Here is a 19,206-nt window from a genome sequence, read left to right on the forward strand (position 1 = left end):
TACACTCAGTAGACTCTCAGCACAGTTTCTGACAGCCACATTTATCCCCAATTTTACTCAGCAGAAACTGTCAGATGAGCAGGGATACAAAGAAGAAAACCACCTACTTTAGTTCTCCTTTTCATGGATCCTTTTCCCCACTGGCTTTCAAATCAAGAAAGATAGACTTCATTATTGGCAGGTATTGGTCATAAATAACACCTTCCCACAAACACACAAAAATCAAACATCAAATATAAGTAGAGTTCTTAAATATTCAGTTAATGCTACGGCATACTTTGTTTTGAAAATAGCATTTCTGTGGCTTTCCTTTATTTACCTTTCTCCTTGGATAAAACCAGGAGAACCCATGCTTAACTGACCCATGCAGTTCTTGTTGTTACACCTTCATTTATAAGAATCAAAGGAATTAAAGAGTTATCATTAAGAATAGATTTTAAAATGATGACAAAAGTATGAATAAAGTCTACACAGTCCTCAGGGATGTGGATAAAATGAATCAAGTTTCATGACTGGAAGGGGACTCCCTTCCAAGGACATAGTACATAGAAAGTACACGGAGCTTGTTTCTATGAGGTTACAAAGGGCTAAAATATAAAACAATGGTTCATTTCAAGATGATTGATACGTAACTGCTAAGGTAAGGGATACTCAAGATATGTTGCACATTATTAACTGAGAGTCAGTCTGTATACTCTCTATATTAAATACCTAGAGAAAATTCCATGACGTTTGGCTCAGGGCTCTACTAGAAGATCACTGCTTTTTTGTATATAAAGGGAATCCAAAAAATCAAGTTAAAGTCAAGATTTACTCTTTAGGTTCTGGATTTTCAGTTAAGAACTACCTACTTTTATAAAAATATCAATAAGAAACCATTACTTTTTCTTAAAATCTGATGACTTCTTTTTTTAAAAAGTAGCAGCCCCTAGAGAACTGAAGACTGAATCCAAACTCCAGCTTCAGTGACTACTGATTCTATAAACATCTTCCTCCAGTAAATGGCAAAAACTATAACCTCTTATAGAACGTGATGTTGGGTTGGAAACATAGTAGATTGCTTGGTAAAAATATGAGAACCTTAGATCTCATATGGGAGATATATATGGGGGGAAAAAAGACAAACATTTCTAGTGTTCTCCAAGTTTCTCCAACAAGCTGATATTTATCACTGCTTTTAAAATAAAGATGATTTTAACTTGAGATTGTATTTTAACACTGAATCAATATAAACTTGCTTATCTAAACATCACATTTTACCACATACTTAAAAAACCCCACAAAAATGTAGTGAAAAGATTATATATATTTTATATGAAACTATATTTGTTGGAAGCAGCAGAGACCCAGGGTCCTCTTCAGCAGCTGACCTTCACAGACAGGCCTCCTGCTGTGGCCCGCAGATACTTTCCACTGTGCCCAGAAAGTTTCAGAGTAACGAGAGACAACACTTGTTTTTTTGCCTCTATGACATGGGATGTCATTATTGTACAGAAGATGCATAATTTAAAAAGTAAAGACTACTCATTCAAAATGTTACACAGTGACAAACTTACTTTATGAAATTTAAACACAGCATTCATTCCGAGGAAGCTGCACGTACACCATGGCAGTAGAACCAGGCTAGGTAAATTTCGGAGTTGAAAGGATTTTCTCTAAAAAGGAAAAAACGGTAGCTTTCTTAAAACCAGAGTTACAGAGTCACTCTGTTGAATTTTTTATCTTGTTTTAATGGGTCAAAGTTGAGTTAACTCACTCAGATGAGAATCTATAATTCTGTTGACTGTTCTGGACTACAGTAGCCATCTTGGGACTTTCTATGGAAATATGTACAGATTTTCCGCATGGAGCTGGGAGTAATGGTGACCTAGAAGAAGAAAGTTTAGATTCTAAAGATTTTCTAAGTTAAAGTTCAGCTGTTACCTCAGCAAGTTATCACTAAGGGTATTTTAAGTTAGGATGCCTAGAAATTTGCTTATTTAGTCAGATAGATTTCAGTCTCAAATACTTTGATGGCAATGTCTCTTTTGGTTGATTTGTACTAAATACAGAAAAATTTAAGGCAGCATGCAAGGAAAGAGAAACAGATTTTTCATGTGAACAGAAAATATTGACCAGTTAAGCCTTGTAATAGGAACCAAAGAGGTTACAATTACCATCTTCTTTGAAATACGTGAGTAAATCACCCTCCCAAATTTACAAACAAGATAGGTATTCAAATGGCAGATACTACCCTTTTCTGAAGTCTACATTATCAACATGTACATAAAGAAAAAAATTATTTTAAAGAAACTTAAGCTTCAAAGATTGAAATTATAAAGCCAGAGATATCTTGGACCAGCACACTATTTTTTAAAGCCTTTAAGGTGTACACATTCATGAAAACAATTTTTTATTGAAATTCCTTTTCTGCCAATACATAGCCCAGACCAGCTCCCTAAAATAAAATTCCTATAATAATAGGAATTTTAGCTAGGGGCAAAGATCACCTACAGTGATAATTTTGAGAGAAGAAAGTAAAGACTACTTATATATATATATTTTTTAATATTCTGTAGCAGGTCTTGGAATTTGTGTTTGAAGTAATCTTTAAAACATTTCTACCTCCACCATATGATGATATAGCAATAAGACAACTCATCTGCAAGCCAAGAAATGGACCCTCACCAGGATGAGAATAGTACCTTGATCTTGGACTTCCCAGCTTCCAGAACTGTGAGAAATAAATGTCTCTTAAGAAAAAAAAAAAAAATTCTAGTTTATCTTTCCTAAAATTATGCGATAGGCTTCATGACAGTAGAAGGGGGATATGAACACTTATTAAACTAGAACTGGCCTAAGGTTATCTAGCTTCTGTCCTTTAAATGGGCAGATGTTACTGATCATGACTCCTAAATTGGGTTTCAATCATTCTTCCACCTTCTCCCTAACACAGAGAAAGAGCTACTATGAACTACAGGAGAAACTTCCTTAACCCACCTCCATCCTTAACTTGCAAACTGAGTAGCAGAAGCTTTCTATTCCCTTTGAGTGGTACCCATAGCTCACCCAATGCTCACAGCTACTTCTGCCTCCACCATAATGAGTCACTTGCTTTTCAAGGTTCACAAAGCTATTTCTGCCAGCAATATGTTTTTGAAATTATCTAAGTTAAATAAAAAGATAAGTAAAGTTAAACTGAATGTTTAAAAAAAGGCAGATACAGGTGAGTTGCCAAAAATACCGGTGTGAGCAAGTTGATCGTAAAAGATTGGGGAAAAATCATAAAAATCTAGAAGGATTCTTCACTTAAATTGCTTTGTAGGTATCTTAATTTTGCTTTATTTTAAAGAATTATAAGCTGTAGTTACATATTGAAAATCTATTTATGGATGTTGGCAACTTGTCCATGAATTACAGCTTTGTCTATAAAAAGGGGAGAGAATCTATAAAAAGAGGCTGCAGGGGCTAGGGGGCAGGGGAGGGAATAATGTCAAACAAAGGAGAGGGAAGATATTTTTGAATTGATATCCTGGAGGATGAAGAAGGCTTTGATGAATCAGGCAATGGGGCTGAGGGGTATGGACCTTGACAGATGGGATTTTCATGGAAGTAAATAGGGTTGCCAGATAAAATACAGGACACACCCAGCTAATTTGAATTTCAAGCAACAAATAACTTTTAGTATGAAAAACTTTTAGTATAAATATGTCCCACGAATATTTGTCCTGCATTTTTATGTGCTAAATCTGGCAATCCTAGGAATAAGTAGATTTACTTAAAAAAAAAAAAAAATGCATTCTGACTTTTGAGAAGAGATCTGTGCCTACCCTGGCCAAGTTGGGAAATGCATCTTCTACCACTGCCAACTTACCGGGCCTGGAGAAGTCTTTCCACTCTGCCTCCTAGGGTTGGGGGTCTGGGATGATGGACTTCGTGGAGACGAATTCTCAGCCTTCCGTTTGGCTGCCATGGCCAATAACCAGTTTTTATTCTCTGGGGAGCTATTCTCTTTGCCTACCACTTCAGAGCCTTCTCCACAAGATCCCAAAGGAAGAGGTAGCGTTCCACAGCCTTCTGAAGCATAAGGACTGGCAGGAGAAGGAGGCTCTGTGACACTCATACTAGTCCCTTCAATCTTGCTTGGTTTGGTAGGACCTAGAGAGTCCTTACCAAGGTCTTCCTGGTTACCAGCAAGGCAGCACAGATCCAAATGAAGCTTTTCAACTGGGTCATCAAGCTCAGTCACACAGTTGCAACTCTTTACACACTTTTGTTTCACATTCTCCAGACAACTTGAGTCTAGCCTCCTCTTTACTCTATTTCTAGACTCAGAGCAAGCCACTGCTTGGGATGATTTCAGGCTCACAGGTATAAGGGCTTTTCTTGGAGACATGATCTTGGTCTCAGAAGCAGGTGGAGTCATGGGTGGTGATAAGGAAGGTGTTCGGGTCATCCAGTTTCTAATGGACATCTTGAAAGATGAGGGTGGCTTGGGAGAGACAGAGGACATGGAGCCTCTTCTGCTGATGGGAGATCGGGTCTTGGCAGGAGGGGTTTTAAGAGAGAATGTGGCAGTATTTGAAGGAAGAGGGAGGTCTCCAGCACAGCTTGGAGCACAAGCTGCTGATGATGGGGAGGAAATGCATGGACTGCTCTTTACTCTGGGGGCTTTGGCAGGAGTACTCTGGCTACTTGTCACTGTTACTGAAAAAGAAAAGAGGGTCACAAAAATCAGAAGTGAAAGCCACAGAATATCCCCGAGTTCTCATCAAGGAAAATTATAGCTAACTTAATCATCCAGGGGTTGATTTCCCAGTGAGTAGATCACATAAGTCATTTGATTCTTACTGGACCCTTTTAGCATTTTACTTCCCTTTTCCTAACTGCCAGCCCCCCAAACACCCTGCTGTAAAACACATACTTGTAAAACTCTAGAAATTACAGAAAAATTTAACAGCATCCAAGTGAACCACTTTTAGTGTTTTTTCTATACTTGTGCATGTGATATAATACATCTCTTTTTTCTATACAAAAATGGGACCATGATGTACTAAATATTTAGTAACCTGCTTCATAACATATCATGAACATTTCCCACATTAATACAGATTTATATCACTTTTAACAGCTACAAAGTATCCTAAGGTAACAGTAAGACATTAGGGTTGTTAATGATATTTTGTTTTCATAAGTAAAGTTGCCATTAGCATTCCTGTGTATACTTCTGAGCACAGGGCAGAGAGGCACCGCACACTAAGGAGCATACAGGTCTACAATCTGGCACAATCACTATGTGACTTGGTACAACCTTTTACCTCTGCCTCGGTTTCCACATCTATTAAATGGAAATAGTTTTTAATCTCCATAAGAAGTAATTCCATCAATTACTTGTTATCAGGCCTCATGTGGCTTTCCACCTTAATTTACAATTTATGATTTTCCACAAGCCAAAGAATGTCAAAGAACATTTCAGAAGCTCAATGCACGCTCTCTGTAAAGCAAATCAAATAGTGGATAGAACTCTTCTCTATGTGTCCTCTCCCTTGTTTACAGGCAATGACAAGTACTTCAGGCAAATTCTTATAAACTGGGACTTCCCTGGTGGCGCAGTGGTTAAGAATCCGCCTGCCAATGCAGGGGACACGGGTTCGAGCCCTGGTCCGGGAAGATCCCACATTCTGCGGAGCAACTAAGCCCTTGCACCACAACTACTGAGCCTGCGCTCTAGAGCCTGCAAGCCACAACTACTGAGCCCGCGTGCCGCAACTACTGAGCCTGCGCTCTAGAATCTGCGAGCCACAACTACTGAGCCTGCATGCCACAAATACTGAAGCCCTTGCGCCTAGAGCCGGTGCCCTGCAATGAAGAGCAGCCCCCACTCGCCACAACTAGAGAAAGCCTGGGCACAGCAACAAAGACCCAACACAGCCAAAAATAAATTAAAAAGAAAGTTATAAAAAAAAAAAGACTACAGCAAGCACTTGAGATAGAACAGGTAAGGTTTCCTTCTCTTTAAGATAATCATTTTTGTCACTTAGTAATACTTAGACCAGAGGTTCTCAATCTGGCTGCATAGCAGACTTAATGTGGAGCTTTATAATAATACAGGTACTTGGCCCCTACCCCAGGCCTACTGAACAATTTCTGGAGACAAACTTTTAAAAAGTTCCACAAGTGGCTATGATGCACAGACAAGGCAGAGAACCATTTGCCCTGACGGTGCTATGGAATCCCTGGCTGAAACAGTGAAGGAATAGTAAACAACAGAGCAGGTGCTGACTGGGAAAAGTAGGACAAGGTAAAAGGGGCCGTGCCTTGGGATTTAAAGCCTTCTAGTTACTAGGTTAAAAGGGCCAGAGAGAAGACAGGCAGTCCAGGACAGCAGTGAAGGGTTGGGGTGGCAATTAGAAGCTTGGGAAAGCATAGGAACATAATTTTCAAAATGGCAGGGTGATCAGCAGCAGCCAATCCATTGCTGGAAGTTGGCTTACAGGGCCGAATGGCCAGTGCACCAGCCTTTGGCCCTTGCATCAGGTTGTTGCTCTGTAGTGCTCTTCAGAGTTAACTCTAGCATCATCCAGAGACAGAGAAATCTAGGTCTAACTCCTGGTCCAGGCTTAGTTTGAACTTTGCTTTGCTGTGCTGGGTTAAAGGAGGCAGTACTGCAAGGTGCTTCCAAGCATGAGCTTGAGAATCAGACTGCAAGGGTCTGAACTCTGATTCTACTATAACTTCACAGCTGTGTGACCTTAGGCAAGCCTAAGTTCCTTGAGCTTCAGTTTTGGTTGTTTGGGGAATTAAACGAGATAATCCAAGTAGGTCCTTAGAACAACTGTGCTAATACTCAATAATGGCTAAATGTTATTAATATGGTACAAATTTGGTCAACATATGTAACTTTTTTGTGACCTGACTTCCAAAACTAAGAATAATTAATGACACACTAAAAACACCTAGGTAGGGACTTCCCTGGTGGTCTAGTGATTAAGATTTCGCTTTCCATGGCGGGGGCTGCAGGTTTGATCCCTGTTCGGGGAGCTAAGAGCCCACATGCCTCGTGGCCAAAAAACCAGAAAACATAAAACAGAAGCAAAACTGTGACAAATTCAATAAAGACTTTAAAAATGGTCCACGTCAAAAAAATCTTAAAAAAACAAAAACACCTAGTTAAAAGAAACATAATTTTCATCAAAAATGTTAAAATGTTTATAGTCATTAACACAGAAATTCCACCTCTGGGAATCTATTTTAATGGGAGATGGGGACCCTAAATTCAGAAAAAAATTTTTTCCCACAAAACATTGGAAATAAAATGTCCAACTACAATAGAATAGCTAGGTAAACTATGGAACATTTACCCAGGGGATGATTCAAAATATTTTGCTAAAAAGATAACATGGAAGTGCTTAGAATAGCATGTTCAGTGAAAAAAATCCTCAAGAAATCCAAATATATCTGTAGTATAACTACGACTCTGTTAGCAAGAAAATCTCTATGGATAAGGGAGTAAAATCTCAAAAAATAACTCTAAATGTTAACTGAAATTGTGTATGAGTGGTGGCGATGCTGATGGCTTTTTCCTCATATAATTCATTTTTGTTTTTCAAAATTAGGGAGCAAAAAATACATATAAAGACAAGGCAGCAGAGGGACTTCCCTGGTGGCGCAGTGGTTAAGAATCCACCTGCCAAGGCAGGGTACACAGGTTTGAGCCCTGGTCCGGGAAGATCCCACATGCTGTGGAGCAACTAAGCCCGTGTGCCACAGCTACTGAGCCTGCGCTCTAGAGCCTGCGAGCCACAACTACTGAGCCTGCATGCCCCAACTACTGAAGCCCGGGTGCCTAGAGCCCGTGAGCCTAGAGCCCGTGCTCCATAACAAGAGAAGCCACCGCAATGAGAAGCCCATGCACTGCAACGAAGAGCAGCCCCTGCTCACCGCAACTAGAGAAAGCCCGCGAGCAGCAACAAAGACCCAATGCAAAAATATAAATAAATAAATAAAATAAAAATAAATAAATAAATAAATAAAATATTAAATTACTGAAAAAAATTAAAAAACACAAACAAACCATATGACTGGTTAAAACCAACTTTCCACCTACAGTGTACCTGTACCTGTGCAGCAGACGCACAACCATGCTGACTGCTCACTTTCAATGAATGAGTGTTAGCCTTAGGTTGACTCTTACGCCCAACATCATATTTCCTTGGTCCATTTACTCTTCTATTCTCTATATGACTATTCCAGACTTTCTTTTCTCTCCTCAAATCTCTATCACCTCCACCCCTCATCCTTATTCTTAGTTGATGATCCTCATTCCTATCTAAGAAAATAGAAGCTGTCAGAACAGATGGAAACTTCCACAAGTTCTGACCATCCCATTTATCCACCTACCTTCACTGTGCCTATATTTCTGCCTTCTGGTTACGATGGATGAACTATCCACACCCCTGACAAAAGACTACTCTTCAACATGTATATTAGATATCATCCCCTCACTCGAGGACACTGGTCCAGCAAACTTCCCTGCATCGATTTTCCCCTTCACTATAGGATACTTTTAATCACATACAAAATGCTATATTCTCATTAAAAACAAAACAAGGGGCTGCCCTGGTGGCGCAGTGGTTGAGAGTCCACCTGCCGATGCAGGGGACACGGGTTCGTGCCCTGGTCCGGGAAGATCCCACATGCTGTGGAGCAGCTGGGCCTGTGAGCCACGGCCGCTGAGCCTGCACGTCCAGAGCCTGTGCTCCGCAACGCGAGAGGCCACAACAGTGAGAGGCCCACGTACCGCAAAAAACAAAAAAAACAAAACAAAACAAAACCAAAACAAACTTCAACACAGCTTCTTCCTTCAGCTAGCACTTCATCTCTCTTCTTTCCTTTCTAGGAAGACTCCTTGAAAGAGCCTTCTCTTCTCCCATCCTCCTGAACAACACTAATCAGGCCACCAACACGCCACCAAAAACCGCTCTCACTAAGGTTGCCCGCACTGCCAAATCTAAAGGTCAGTTTTTAGCCTTCATCTTACATTGCATGCCAAAAACATCTGACCTCTCTCCTTAGTTTACACAATACTCTCCTGGTTTTTCTCTTACTTCTCAGGTTGTACCTGCTCCTTCGCCTCTCCAATTTCTAAATATTAGGATGTTCCAAGGCTCAGACCCCAGACCTATTCTCTTTTCCATCTATAGCTACCTTTTACCTATATGATGATGAATCCCAAATTTACAACTCCAGCCCTAAATTGCAGAATTAAACATCTAACTGCCTCTCTGACATCCCCATTTAGATGTCTAATAATATCAAACAACATATCCAGCTGTTCCCTCCCCCAAACCTATTCCTCCTGCAGTGATTCCTATATAGGTTAATGGCAACTCCACCCTTCTAGCTTCTCAAGCCAAAAATTCTGAAGTTATCCTTGATAACTCTCCCTTACGTCCCACATCTGATCCCACAGCACATTCTGTTGGCTCCATCATGTAAACATATCCAGATTTTGAAGACTTTTTGTCCTACCATTTGCTACCTCTTTGGTCTAAGTCACCATCATTGCTTCCTGCGTTATTTCAATGAGTTTTTAAATTAGCTTGCAGCTTTTACCCTGATCCCCTTACAATTTGTTTTCAACACAGAAGTTAGAATGATCAAGTTAAGAAAAGTCAGATCATACACTTATCTATTCAAAACCCTCCAACAGCTTTTTGTCTGTAAGAATAAAAGCCCAGATCGTACAAGAACCTTATTTTCCACTACTATTCCCCTCTTCTCTTTTGCCCGCTTTAGCCACAGGGACTATAGCTACATTAGCCTCTTTGAGGAACACAAAATATGCCAGGCCTGCTCCTGCTTCAGGGCCTTTGCATTTGCTGTTTTGTCTGCCTAGAACATTCTCTAAAATATCCATATGGCTTACTACTTCATTACTTCAATTTTTTTACTCAGATATCATCTTTTCATTGAGGTCTCCCTGGGTACCTAATTTAAAATTTTTAACAGCATGCTTTGCTATTCTCTCATTCCTTCTTTCCTTTTTCCCTAACCACATATTGTTATCTGACAAATTTTACTTCTTTAACTTGTTTACTGACTCTCACACTAATATGTAAGCTTCATTTACATCTTTGGGATTTTGAATCTTTTGTTTATTGCAGAATCCCCAGGAACTTAGAACAGTGCCTAGAACATAATAGATGTTCAACAAATACTTAAAAAATAAATCTTCTGGTATATTCCAGTGCCTTGTGTAGATGATAAACATAGTAGTGTTCAGAAAATATGTATTAAAAAGAATGTCAATGAGATGGTGCTTTCCTCTGAAAATATACCAAAATAAGATCAAATCTAGCTCACCACCTGTACTACAGAACTAAACCAATCAAACCATTAAAAAACTTAGAAAAATGCATGGGATCCTCACCTAGGTCAGCTCTCGCCTCTCTCTTCTTCTGAGAGGCCCAGCCCACTATGGAGAGTTTATCGCCTCCTGATTTCTCTTCTAAGTCTCTATTCAAGCGCCAGACTTTCAGTGTATTGTCATCAGAGCAGGTAGCAATCTACAGAGAACCAGGAAGGGAGTTAATAAGTTTCAATCAAAGATTCACAACAGGGCTTCCCTGGTGGCGCAGTGGTTGGGAGTCCGCCTGCCGATGCAGGGGACACGGGTTCGTGCCTCGGTCCGGGAGGATCCCACGTGCCGCAGAGCAGCTGGGCCCGTGAGCCTCAACGACTGAGCCTGTGCGTCTGGAGCCTGTGCTCCACAACAAGAGAGGCCGTGACAGTGAGAGGCCCGCGCACCGCGATGAAGAGTGGCCCCCGCTTGCCACAACTAGAGAAAGCCCTCGCACGGAAACGAAGACCCAACACAGCCATAAATAAATAAATAAATAAATAAATAATCACATTACAGAAGAGTATTTAAAAAAAAAGACAACCTACTTTAAAAAAAAAAAATTAACATTTAAAAAAAAAAAAGATTCACAACAAAGTAAAAAGCAGGTATGTCTTAAGGACTCATGATTAGAGTATTCTGCCTGATGTAACAGGATATAGAAAATGTTATCTGAAAGGTCAGATACTTTCATTCCTTGCTTTTAGGAATCATTCCAGATTTCCAAAGAAGTGAATCCTTTAGTTTCTTCTTTATATACATTCTGCTGGTATGACTTTTGTGACCAGTCATTTCTTAGCTACCTAAAGCTCTACTATAAAACCAGGTTCATTTCATTTTATTCTCAAGAAGTTGGGCAAGTCATTATCTTTATCACCTTCTGTGTAACTACAAAACATGTAATTAAATTAAGATGTCATTTTTACTCTTTCTCTTAAAAGATCAGTGTATGTCACTGACATTTAATTTGTATGACTTTCCTCTGACTTCCTCAAGTTCTGGCTTATTGTTAAAATAATGGGATTATTCCCAAGATCTGATTTAGTCCATGACTCTAGTATGCTGTGGCAAGTAGAATGAAACCTTTCCCTAAGATTTTCAGATAGGTAAAGGAGCAATCTGGGAAAACGACACGTTCACTAGACTGAAAAAAGTTAAAAATAACTTTTGCCCCTTTAAAAATATCTGACCATTCCTGATCTTGGTCCCAAGCCTTTTATGGCAGAGAAAGTCCAGCTTGAAGAGCTTGTGGCAAATGGCCACTGGTACCAGAGCTGTTCCCCAGCATTTGTTTATATAATTTCTCTATTTCAGTAACTAAAGAGAGAAGAAAAAAAAGAACACACGTTCTCTTAAGTCTTGGTCCCCAAGAGGCTGGCAGCTTTTTCCTTTCCTCACTGGGAGGCCAAAAGAAGACACACATATTTAACTGCTCAAAAGAAATGCCTGAAATCCCCAGTTATTCTATAGTCTATAAACAAGTTATTATTTACAGAGCAACTACTAAATCTGAGTGTCTGAAAATTTATGTTCTTTATCTTATTTCTCACAATATAAAAAGCCTTATACTCAAATAACCTCATCTACAAAATGGGAATAAAGTTATTTGTCCAAGGTCACCACAATTAAGTGGCAGAGCTAGAATTTAAATCCAAGTTTTTCCAATTTCAAAGTGTAAGTCTTTTTTTTTTTTTTTTTTTTTAAAGCGGTATTTTATCTTCCTAATTCTAGGCTCGGGACAAAATTATTTTAAAGAACCTTTTAAAAAGGTGGTCGTTAAATTGGTATGAGTAAACAGCCCTGCTACTTCCTTTGAGTCTTTTCTGTGCAAAGAGATAAGGGCAATATACGATGGATGGAAAAAGATGATAATGAACCGAATAATAAAAAAAATTCATCTCAGTAAGTTCTCTGAAGATATAAAATTCCACATTAAAAGCAGATGTTTCACTGGAAATCACAGTGAATCTTAGAGGGAAAATGCCATTGGGGTGTAATTTTTGGTGATTAAAGCAATGATTTCAAAAAAAGTCTATCATGAAGCTCATCACAGAAATGGTTATATAGGAATATAGATATAAAAGGAAATCCACAGTAGTACTGGAAAGCTAGCAGGGATGCCATGAGTAGATCAGACCATGAGAAGATTCTGGAAGATAAAAAAACAGATGGGAACAATAGGCAACAAACCTTCAAAACATAATAGATGAAAAGGAGCTCTCCACAGAAGGGACATTTCCTGCAAATCCAAAATAACCCAAAGACCAAAGGTAGGCCCTGGAGAAGTGAGTGGAACTGGGGCCACTATTATATGAAATCCCTACGTATACATGGAGTTTGTTTATGTTTCTGGGATTTCTATCTTTCAGGTTTTTTACTTGTTTTTAGTATCACTATTAAAAATTTTTTTTAAGTGAGTATATTTTCTTCTTTTCAAAGTGTCTAAAATACTTTGGAGCTACTTCTTCTCTAGTTTAGTCACAGACAGCCTAACACATTAAGACTTCACAGTAAGCATTTTTCAGGCATGTGAGAACCCAAACTGGACTGTGAAGAACAGTCAAGGTGTTACCTTTAATACACCACATTGATAACATGTAGAAAGTTAGAAACACTAGTTTTCACCTTAGATTTTCTTTTTACCTTCGATTTTAAAATGAAATTTTATAAATGTTAAAAACTTAAATTCTATGTTTAGGAAAGGAATGACTCTAGGGAACTAAGAAATCCACTTATTCTTTAGTGCATAATAGTTTATCTATTGGTATAAAAAAATAGAATATGTGTGATTAATGATGATACAGATCCTGGATGGCCTCTAGATCTTTTAAATGTCTATTTAAACATAAAAGTCTGTATTAACTCTCAAGCTAACCTTGGGAAAACCTATAAACCTGTGATCTACTTTTTAAACCAACCACAGATTCACCTACAAACCTTTGTGAAGTCTGATGGACACCAGCACACAGATGTGACCTCTTGAGAATGACCCAGGAGCACAGTAGGAGGATGCCAGGGTATGGAGACCTATCACACCATCAAAAAGAAAAAAACGAGTCAGCAGAGCAGTGGTAGGTCTCCCAGACAGAGGCTTCAAATCTCTCCATATCTGTACCTTAGAGAGCTTTAGGGTTGTTACCAAAAGCCCCTAGACATGCCTACTTATAGCTCAGAAAAAGTCCCAATGGGCAATGAAAGTATTTCTGTCATTAATCTGAGAAAACAGAATGAAAATAGCCAAAATAAGTAAACAATATGAGCTTAGATACCAGGACAGGTCTTATTTCAAATCAGGACAACTTAGCTATATGTATTTTGACTAAAACTGAAGACTGAAAGGGTAAGCTTCAGCAGCTAGGTAGTACACTTCAAGTGGAGCCTAGACAACTTTAGATCTTCTTTAGTCAGCTACTTCCAGGAACGCTGCACTTACTAAATCCTGAAGGTACCTGAGACATGCTAGCAGATCTCTTGGGACAAGAGGACAGTCTTTCTTCCAAAAGAAGACTCACTGACTTTTAAGAAAGCCCAAAGTTATACTCCTTCATTTTGAAGGGGTATAAGCTATATTCTACATGGCACTTTGTATCCATTTTGGAAAAAAAATTCCTCTAAAATTTTATTTAGGGCTTCCCTGGTGGAGCAGTGGTTGAGAGTCCACCTGCCGATGCAGGGGACACGGGTTCGTGCCCCGGTCCGGGAAGATCCCACATGCCGTGGAGCAGCTGGGCCCGTGAGCCATGGCCGCTGAGCCTGCGCTTCCGGAGCCTGTGCTCCGGCAACGGGAGAGGCCACAACAGTGAGAGGCCCGCGTACCGAAAAAAAAAAAAAAAAAAAAAAAAAAAATTTTATTTAAGTTCATTTGCTTAAAGAAATCTTGAATTTTCAAGTTAAGTATTGCCACATCTTTTTTTTTTTTTTTTTTTTTTTTTTTTTTTGCGGTATGCGGGCCTCCCACTGTTGTGGCCTCTCCCGTTGCGGAGCACAGGCTCTGGACGCGCAGGCTCAGCGGCCATGGCTCACGGGCCCAGCCGCTCCGCGGCATATGGGATCCTCCCAGACCGGGGCACGAACCCGTATCCCCTGCATCGGCAGGCGGACTCTCAACCACTGCGCCACCAGGGAGGCCCTTGCCACATCTTAATACATTTGAATGTATAAAGAAGGGTCACATTGTGCAGGACTACACATGTGACTAAGAATATTTTCACCCTCATTGGATGTCATTAGTGATGTGTGTTTGACAGCTGACTCATTCAAGAGCTGTCAATCCCTATCAGAGGCCATGGGCATTAATCAGCACAACATGGAGTACAAACTCACAGCTATTATTAGCACGTGTTTGAAAAAGAGAAATTATTCTCTTTTCATTTTCCTGAGGCTCTGAATCATTGCTCATTTGTATGAAGAAAGTGGAGGCATTCTGGGAAGAATATTTGTGAGAATGACTAAGTAAGTTTAATGGACTCCTCAGACTGTAGTTAAGGAGATTCGACACACTGATTCATAAGGTTACCCAACTCAATTATTACTACTCCTCTCTTGGGTTAAATGGCACATATGTAATGATTCAAAAAGCCAAAGAAGACAAAGAGCAGAATCTAATTTGCCTTGCTGGGCTTTTTCTTGAGATCTAAAAGGACCTCACTTGCTGCCTACTCCTACAATGCCACAGAGAACAAGAGCTCATTCTTTCACAAGGTAGCATATTTTAGAAAAGACTTTCAAGATAGTCTCTATCTCAGCAGTCATAGAAATTCTTTATGGCCCCAGCCCATAAAATTTCTCTACCCAAGGCCCAAGGAGTACTGCAAGCAGCAAGTTAAAAGGAAGAGGAAATCCTCATGTCCTCCTGACCCTCCCTGGTAACAACACATTATTTTACTCCATTGGTTTACTTGCCTGTTGCTTCTAGCTCTTCATTTCATGATCCTGCCCCTTCCTCAGTTTCCTAGGCTTTAAAATACCTAGGAAAACCTGACTGTCTATACCAAAGATTAAAATAAATGTCAAGAAAAAAACAAATATCCACCAATAGAATGTATGTACATTTCTGCATTTATCTATAGGATTTAAAGGAAAAAACCCACAAAGGGTAGACCTGTTAGAAAAACTTTTTACAATTTGATAATAAGGCAGGAATAATAATAGTAACAAAAGCCAGCATTTATTGAAATGATTACCATGAGCCATGTACTTTACACAGCATTAAAAGTGAGGGGAAGGTTCCTCAAACAGTTAAACACAGAATTAATTACCATATGACTCAGCAATTCTACTCTTAGGTATACACTCCCAGGAGAACTGAAGACATGTTCAAACAAAAATCTGTACATGAATGTTCATAGTACCTTTGTTCGTAAGCCAAAAAGTGGAATAATTTAAATCTCCATCAAGTGATGAATAAATAAGTAAAACAAGGTCTATACATACAATGGAATATTCAGTCGTAAAGAGGAATGAAGTACTGATACATGCAACAACATGGATAAACCTTGAAAACATTAAGTGAAAGCAAAGCCAGGCATAAAAGATCATTTATAGGAAATGTTCAGAATAGTCAAATCCCTAGAGACAGAACATAGGTTAGTAGTTGCCAGAAGCTGAAAGTGACTCTTAAAGGGTATGGGGTATGTTTGGGAATGAGACAGTGGGGATGGTTGCACAATACTGTGCTTATATGAAAAAAAAATCATTGAATTGTACACTTTAAGGTGACTACAATGGTGAATTTTACATTTGTATAATTTTACATTATACAAATTCTATCTCAACAAAAAAAAGTGGAGGGAAGGGCATGCTGTGGGCTGGAATGAGAACTAAGGTCCAACAAGTTTTTATGAACGTTAGTAACAAGTGTTTTCACAGTTGAGGACTATCCTAGGATGGTAAATTATACTTGGTGACTACTTCAAAGAAGATTAATTTCTTCTAACGAAACTCAGGTAACTTTTAAATCCTTCAAATAAGTTTTTATTTATTGTCACTTCATTATTATAAAAACATTATCACAATGATAATTTCATTTTTTAAAAACCTCCCTCTACTTTCAAACAGGAAGAGGAGACTATTAAATCCAAGAGACAGTTAAACATCTATGCATTCTGGGAATGGTCAAAACACAGAAAATTGTCCTCTCTTACAAATTTTAGTTGTTATAGAATAAAGACTAACTCAAGGCATGAGAAATTCCGAAGTTAAAACTCCCAGAACTATGAAGTAACTGGCTCTAACCTACAGACTTCATAAAACATTTTGTACACTTGAACATGCAAAAAAGATCAGCACTTTTCCTCAAAAAACCTCCTTACTCTGCCCAGTTAGAAACCAAACCTAATCTTCATTTTTGCCATGAGATCATTTACATTTCCTAAAGTGTCAGGCTCAATGTTTCGCCAATCAGTGGTAGAATGACGGTGCCAAATCAGTTTATTTATAACCACTTCAATACTATTCAGTGGCTCTATCAGAAATGAACCAGGGAAGGGGAGGTGGGTAGGGGTGAGAGTAGGACAAAGGGTAGGAAATTAAAAAAGAAAAATAACATAATATTAAATCTTTTTATTCTTAAGTCTTAGGCCTTAGTGTCAGAAAGTCTAATTATGTTACATCTCCTCTTTGCTGGCCAGGGGTGAGGATTAAAAGGCCATTCTCTTCTGTCTTGAGATCTAAAACTCCCTTCTTTCACCCTGTTTTCTTGGGCCCATGGGCTTTTTTGGCATAGGAGAATCCTAACACCTGAGAGAATTCTGACCTAACAGCCTGAATACTCAGCTTGTGTGCAATTTTTTTTAAACTACACCCCTCCCACTTTTCCTTATCATGGAAAAGAGAAACTGAGCCACCTCACTAGGCACATTCAATTTTAGGAGCAGTAAGTTTGCCAGGATCTCAAATATCAGAACCTGCATACTGAGTTATGTGTGGACAGGCAGGAGAACATCATGTCTGAACCACATCATTCAGCACCGACATGTGACCCAGCCTAGAATTCAGAAAGGGTCACCCATGTGTGTGATACCCACTGACTGGATGTCTGAAAATGGGTTACTAATGAACCACCAAGTATCTTTACTTCATGCCTTTAAAAAGAGGAAGCATCCCTCAACCCTGATTTCCTGAAACCAAGAAGGAAAAAAAAAAAAGCAAGCATTCGTACTAGAGCTAGGGAGGAATTTAAGGCTTGGCAATAAAAAGAGAAAAACAAAACACAGAAAACAAATAAATTAAAGAATTGGCAATAAGACTATACATATACACATACATAATATATAATTATATATAATTATGTATATATATAATTCAGAAGCTGATTTTAAATGATTTAAAAAAATGATCAGAGCCTAAAGTGTTTTTTTTTGCATAATCCTTTATTATACTTTTTGGTATGTCTGAAATTTTGTTTTTAAGAAAAAACTTAAAAAGATACAGACCTTGGTAGGAATAAAATCCTCTAACTAAGTTGAGAAGGGAAATGTAGGTAAGACAGTGAGGGAAGGGGAAAGGGAAAACCAAAAGACAATAAATACACAGCATAAGACCAGATTATGAGACAGAAAAATTAGTGCTAATCACATAAAGTTTAAAGCTCAAGTCAGAAGAATTTTACAGACAGGAAGCTATGTAAAAACTCTTACCATAAGAGGGGGTTCTCAAGTGTATATTTTATAAGCAAATTTTTCATTTTAAAAATACAACAAATGTGCTTGAAGAAAAAGAGGTAAGGTCAACACAAAGGCATCTTGGATAGAACAGTATCTCCACCTTGTGACCATCTAGGTTATTGTTACTAAAGCTTTTGATAAGGTAGTGTTGCATTTTTGCAACTAGAGTTGCAAACCTAGAGGTATATAGAAAAAGCATTTTTTAGTACCTCCCTCAGGACCAGATGAAATTAAGCTGAAGAATTATGCTTCATACCTGACAGGATCTACCCCTGTCCTGCATTAAACATATGACTTTCTAGAGATTGGCAGTACTAAGAATGATACAATTTCCTCCTGAGAAGGAATTTGATAATATTGAACCTATAGGTCTATGAAGTTTTAGACATTATGACTCTAAAATCCAAAATGCATGAACTCTGATCATTCAATTCACCAATATCAAGGAAGTTTATGATATTATAGGGCAATCTGGAAGATAATCGTTTCTAGCCCTAGGAAAACAATGCCTTAATGCTCTTATTCTTTCTCTGAACTCAGACATTTCTATAATTAATTATTCCACAAGAGACATTTTCCAGTGGTCAGCAAGTGCTACTTGTATTTCAATTTTCTCCACTTGACTTCAAATTGACAGCATTAAGTTTCTTAGCCTATAGTAGTCACTTTAGAACCACTGTTTATTTAAAATGTAAAAAAAGAAATTATAAATTTCTGTAACAGAAATGGGAAATCTGTAAAATAAATAAATGAATAAATAATGCTATTAAAGATATACAAAACTAACAAAGCAACCACATTTATTTCAACAGCCTGAAGATTGGCCACTTAGAGGAGAGTAAAGAACACAATTATTATATGAATATTTTTGAGTGAGTGTTTTTTGCAAGTGTGATTCGGGGGTAGGATTCTAGGATCCAAACACTGTGTTTTGAATGAGAGTTTGAAAACACAGGGCAGAAAGGCAGAACAGCATGTTTTTCCAGGAAGCAGGACAAAGTACTTAAGATTCTTTCCCGTTTTCTGAATTCTCAACTTCCTGATAATCTGTAAAACTGTTGGAGGATATGGATTGTCAATTTCTGAGAAGCTGACCATGAAAGTGTGATATCTTCTGTCAGAATTAGAGTGAAGTTTTGGCTATATTAAGAGGCAAGAAGC

The 19,206-nt window shown here is 38.6% G+C and overlaps 1 protein-coding gene across 1 annotated transcript in view; it reads right to left on the minus strand.

Moving 5' to 3' along the window:
* Positions 1–1,635: 1,635 nt before the first annotated feature.
* The window catches only part of DTL (denticleless E3 ubiquitin protein ligase homolog), a gene marked incomplete at its 5' end in the record, with an annotated part of 38,540 nt that continues 20,969 nt past the window's right edge, over positions 1,636–19,206 (minus strand). The window contains 5 exons of the mRNA XM_079698197.1: positions 1,636–1,655; positions 1,757–1,867; positions 3,854–4,686; positions 10,412–10,547; positions 13,319–13,408. Coding sequence (XP_079554323.1) covers positions 1,769–1,867; positions 3,854–4,686; positions 10,412–10,547; positions 13,319–13,408 — 1,158 coding nt within the window. The 3' untranslated portion in view covers positions 1,636–1,655; positions 1,757–1,768. The remainder of the gene's footprint in view (positions 1,656–1,756; positions 1,868–3,853; positions 4,687–10,411; positions 10,548–13,318; positions 13,409–19,206) is intronic.

Source organism: Hyperoodon ampullatus (genome assembly GCF_949752795.1).
Source record: "Hyperoodon ampullatus genome assembly, chromosome: 2".
NCBI classification, from domain to species: domain Eukaryota; kingdom Metazoa; phylum Chordata; class Mammalia; order Artiodactyla; family Ziphiidae; genus Hyperoodon; species Hyperoodon ampullatus.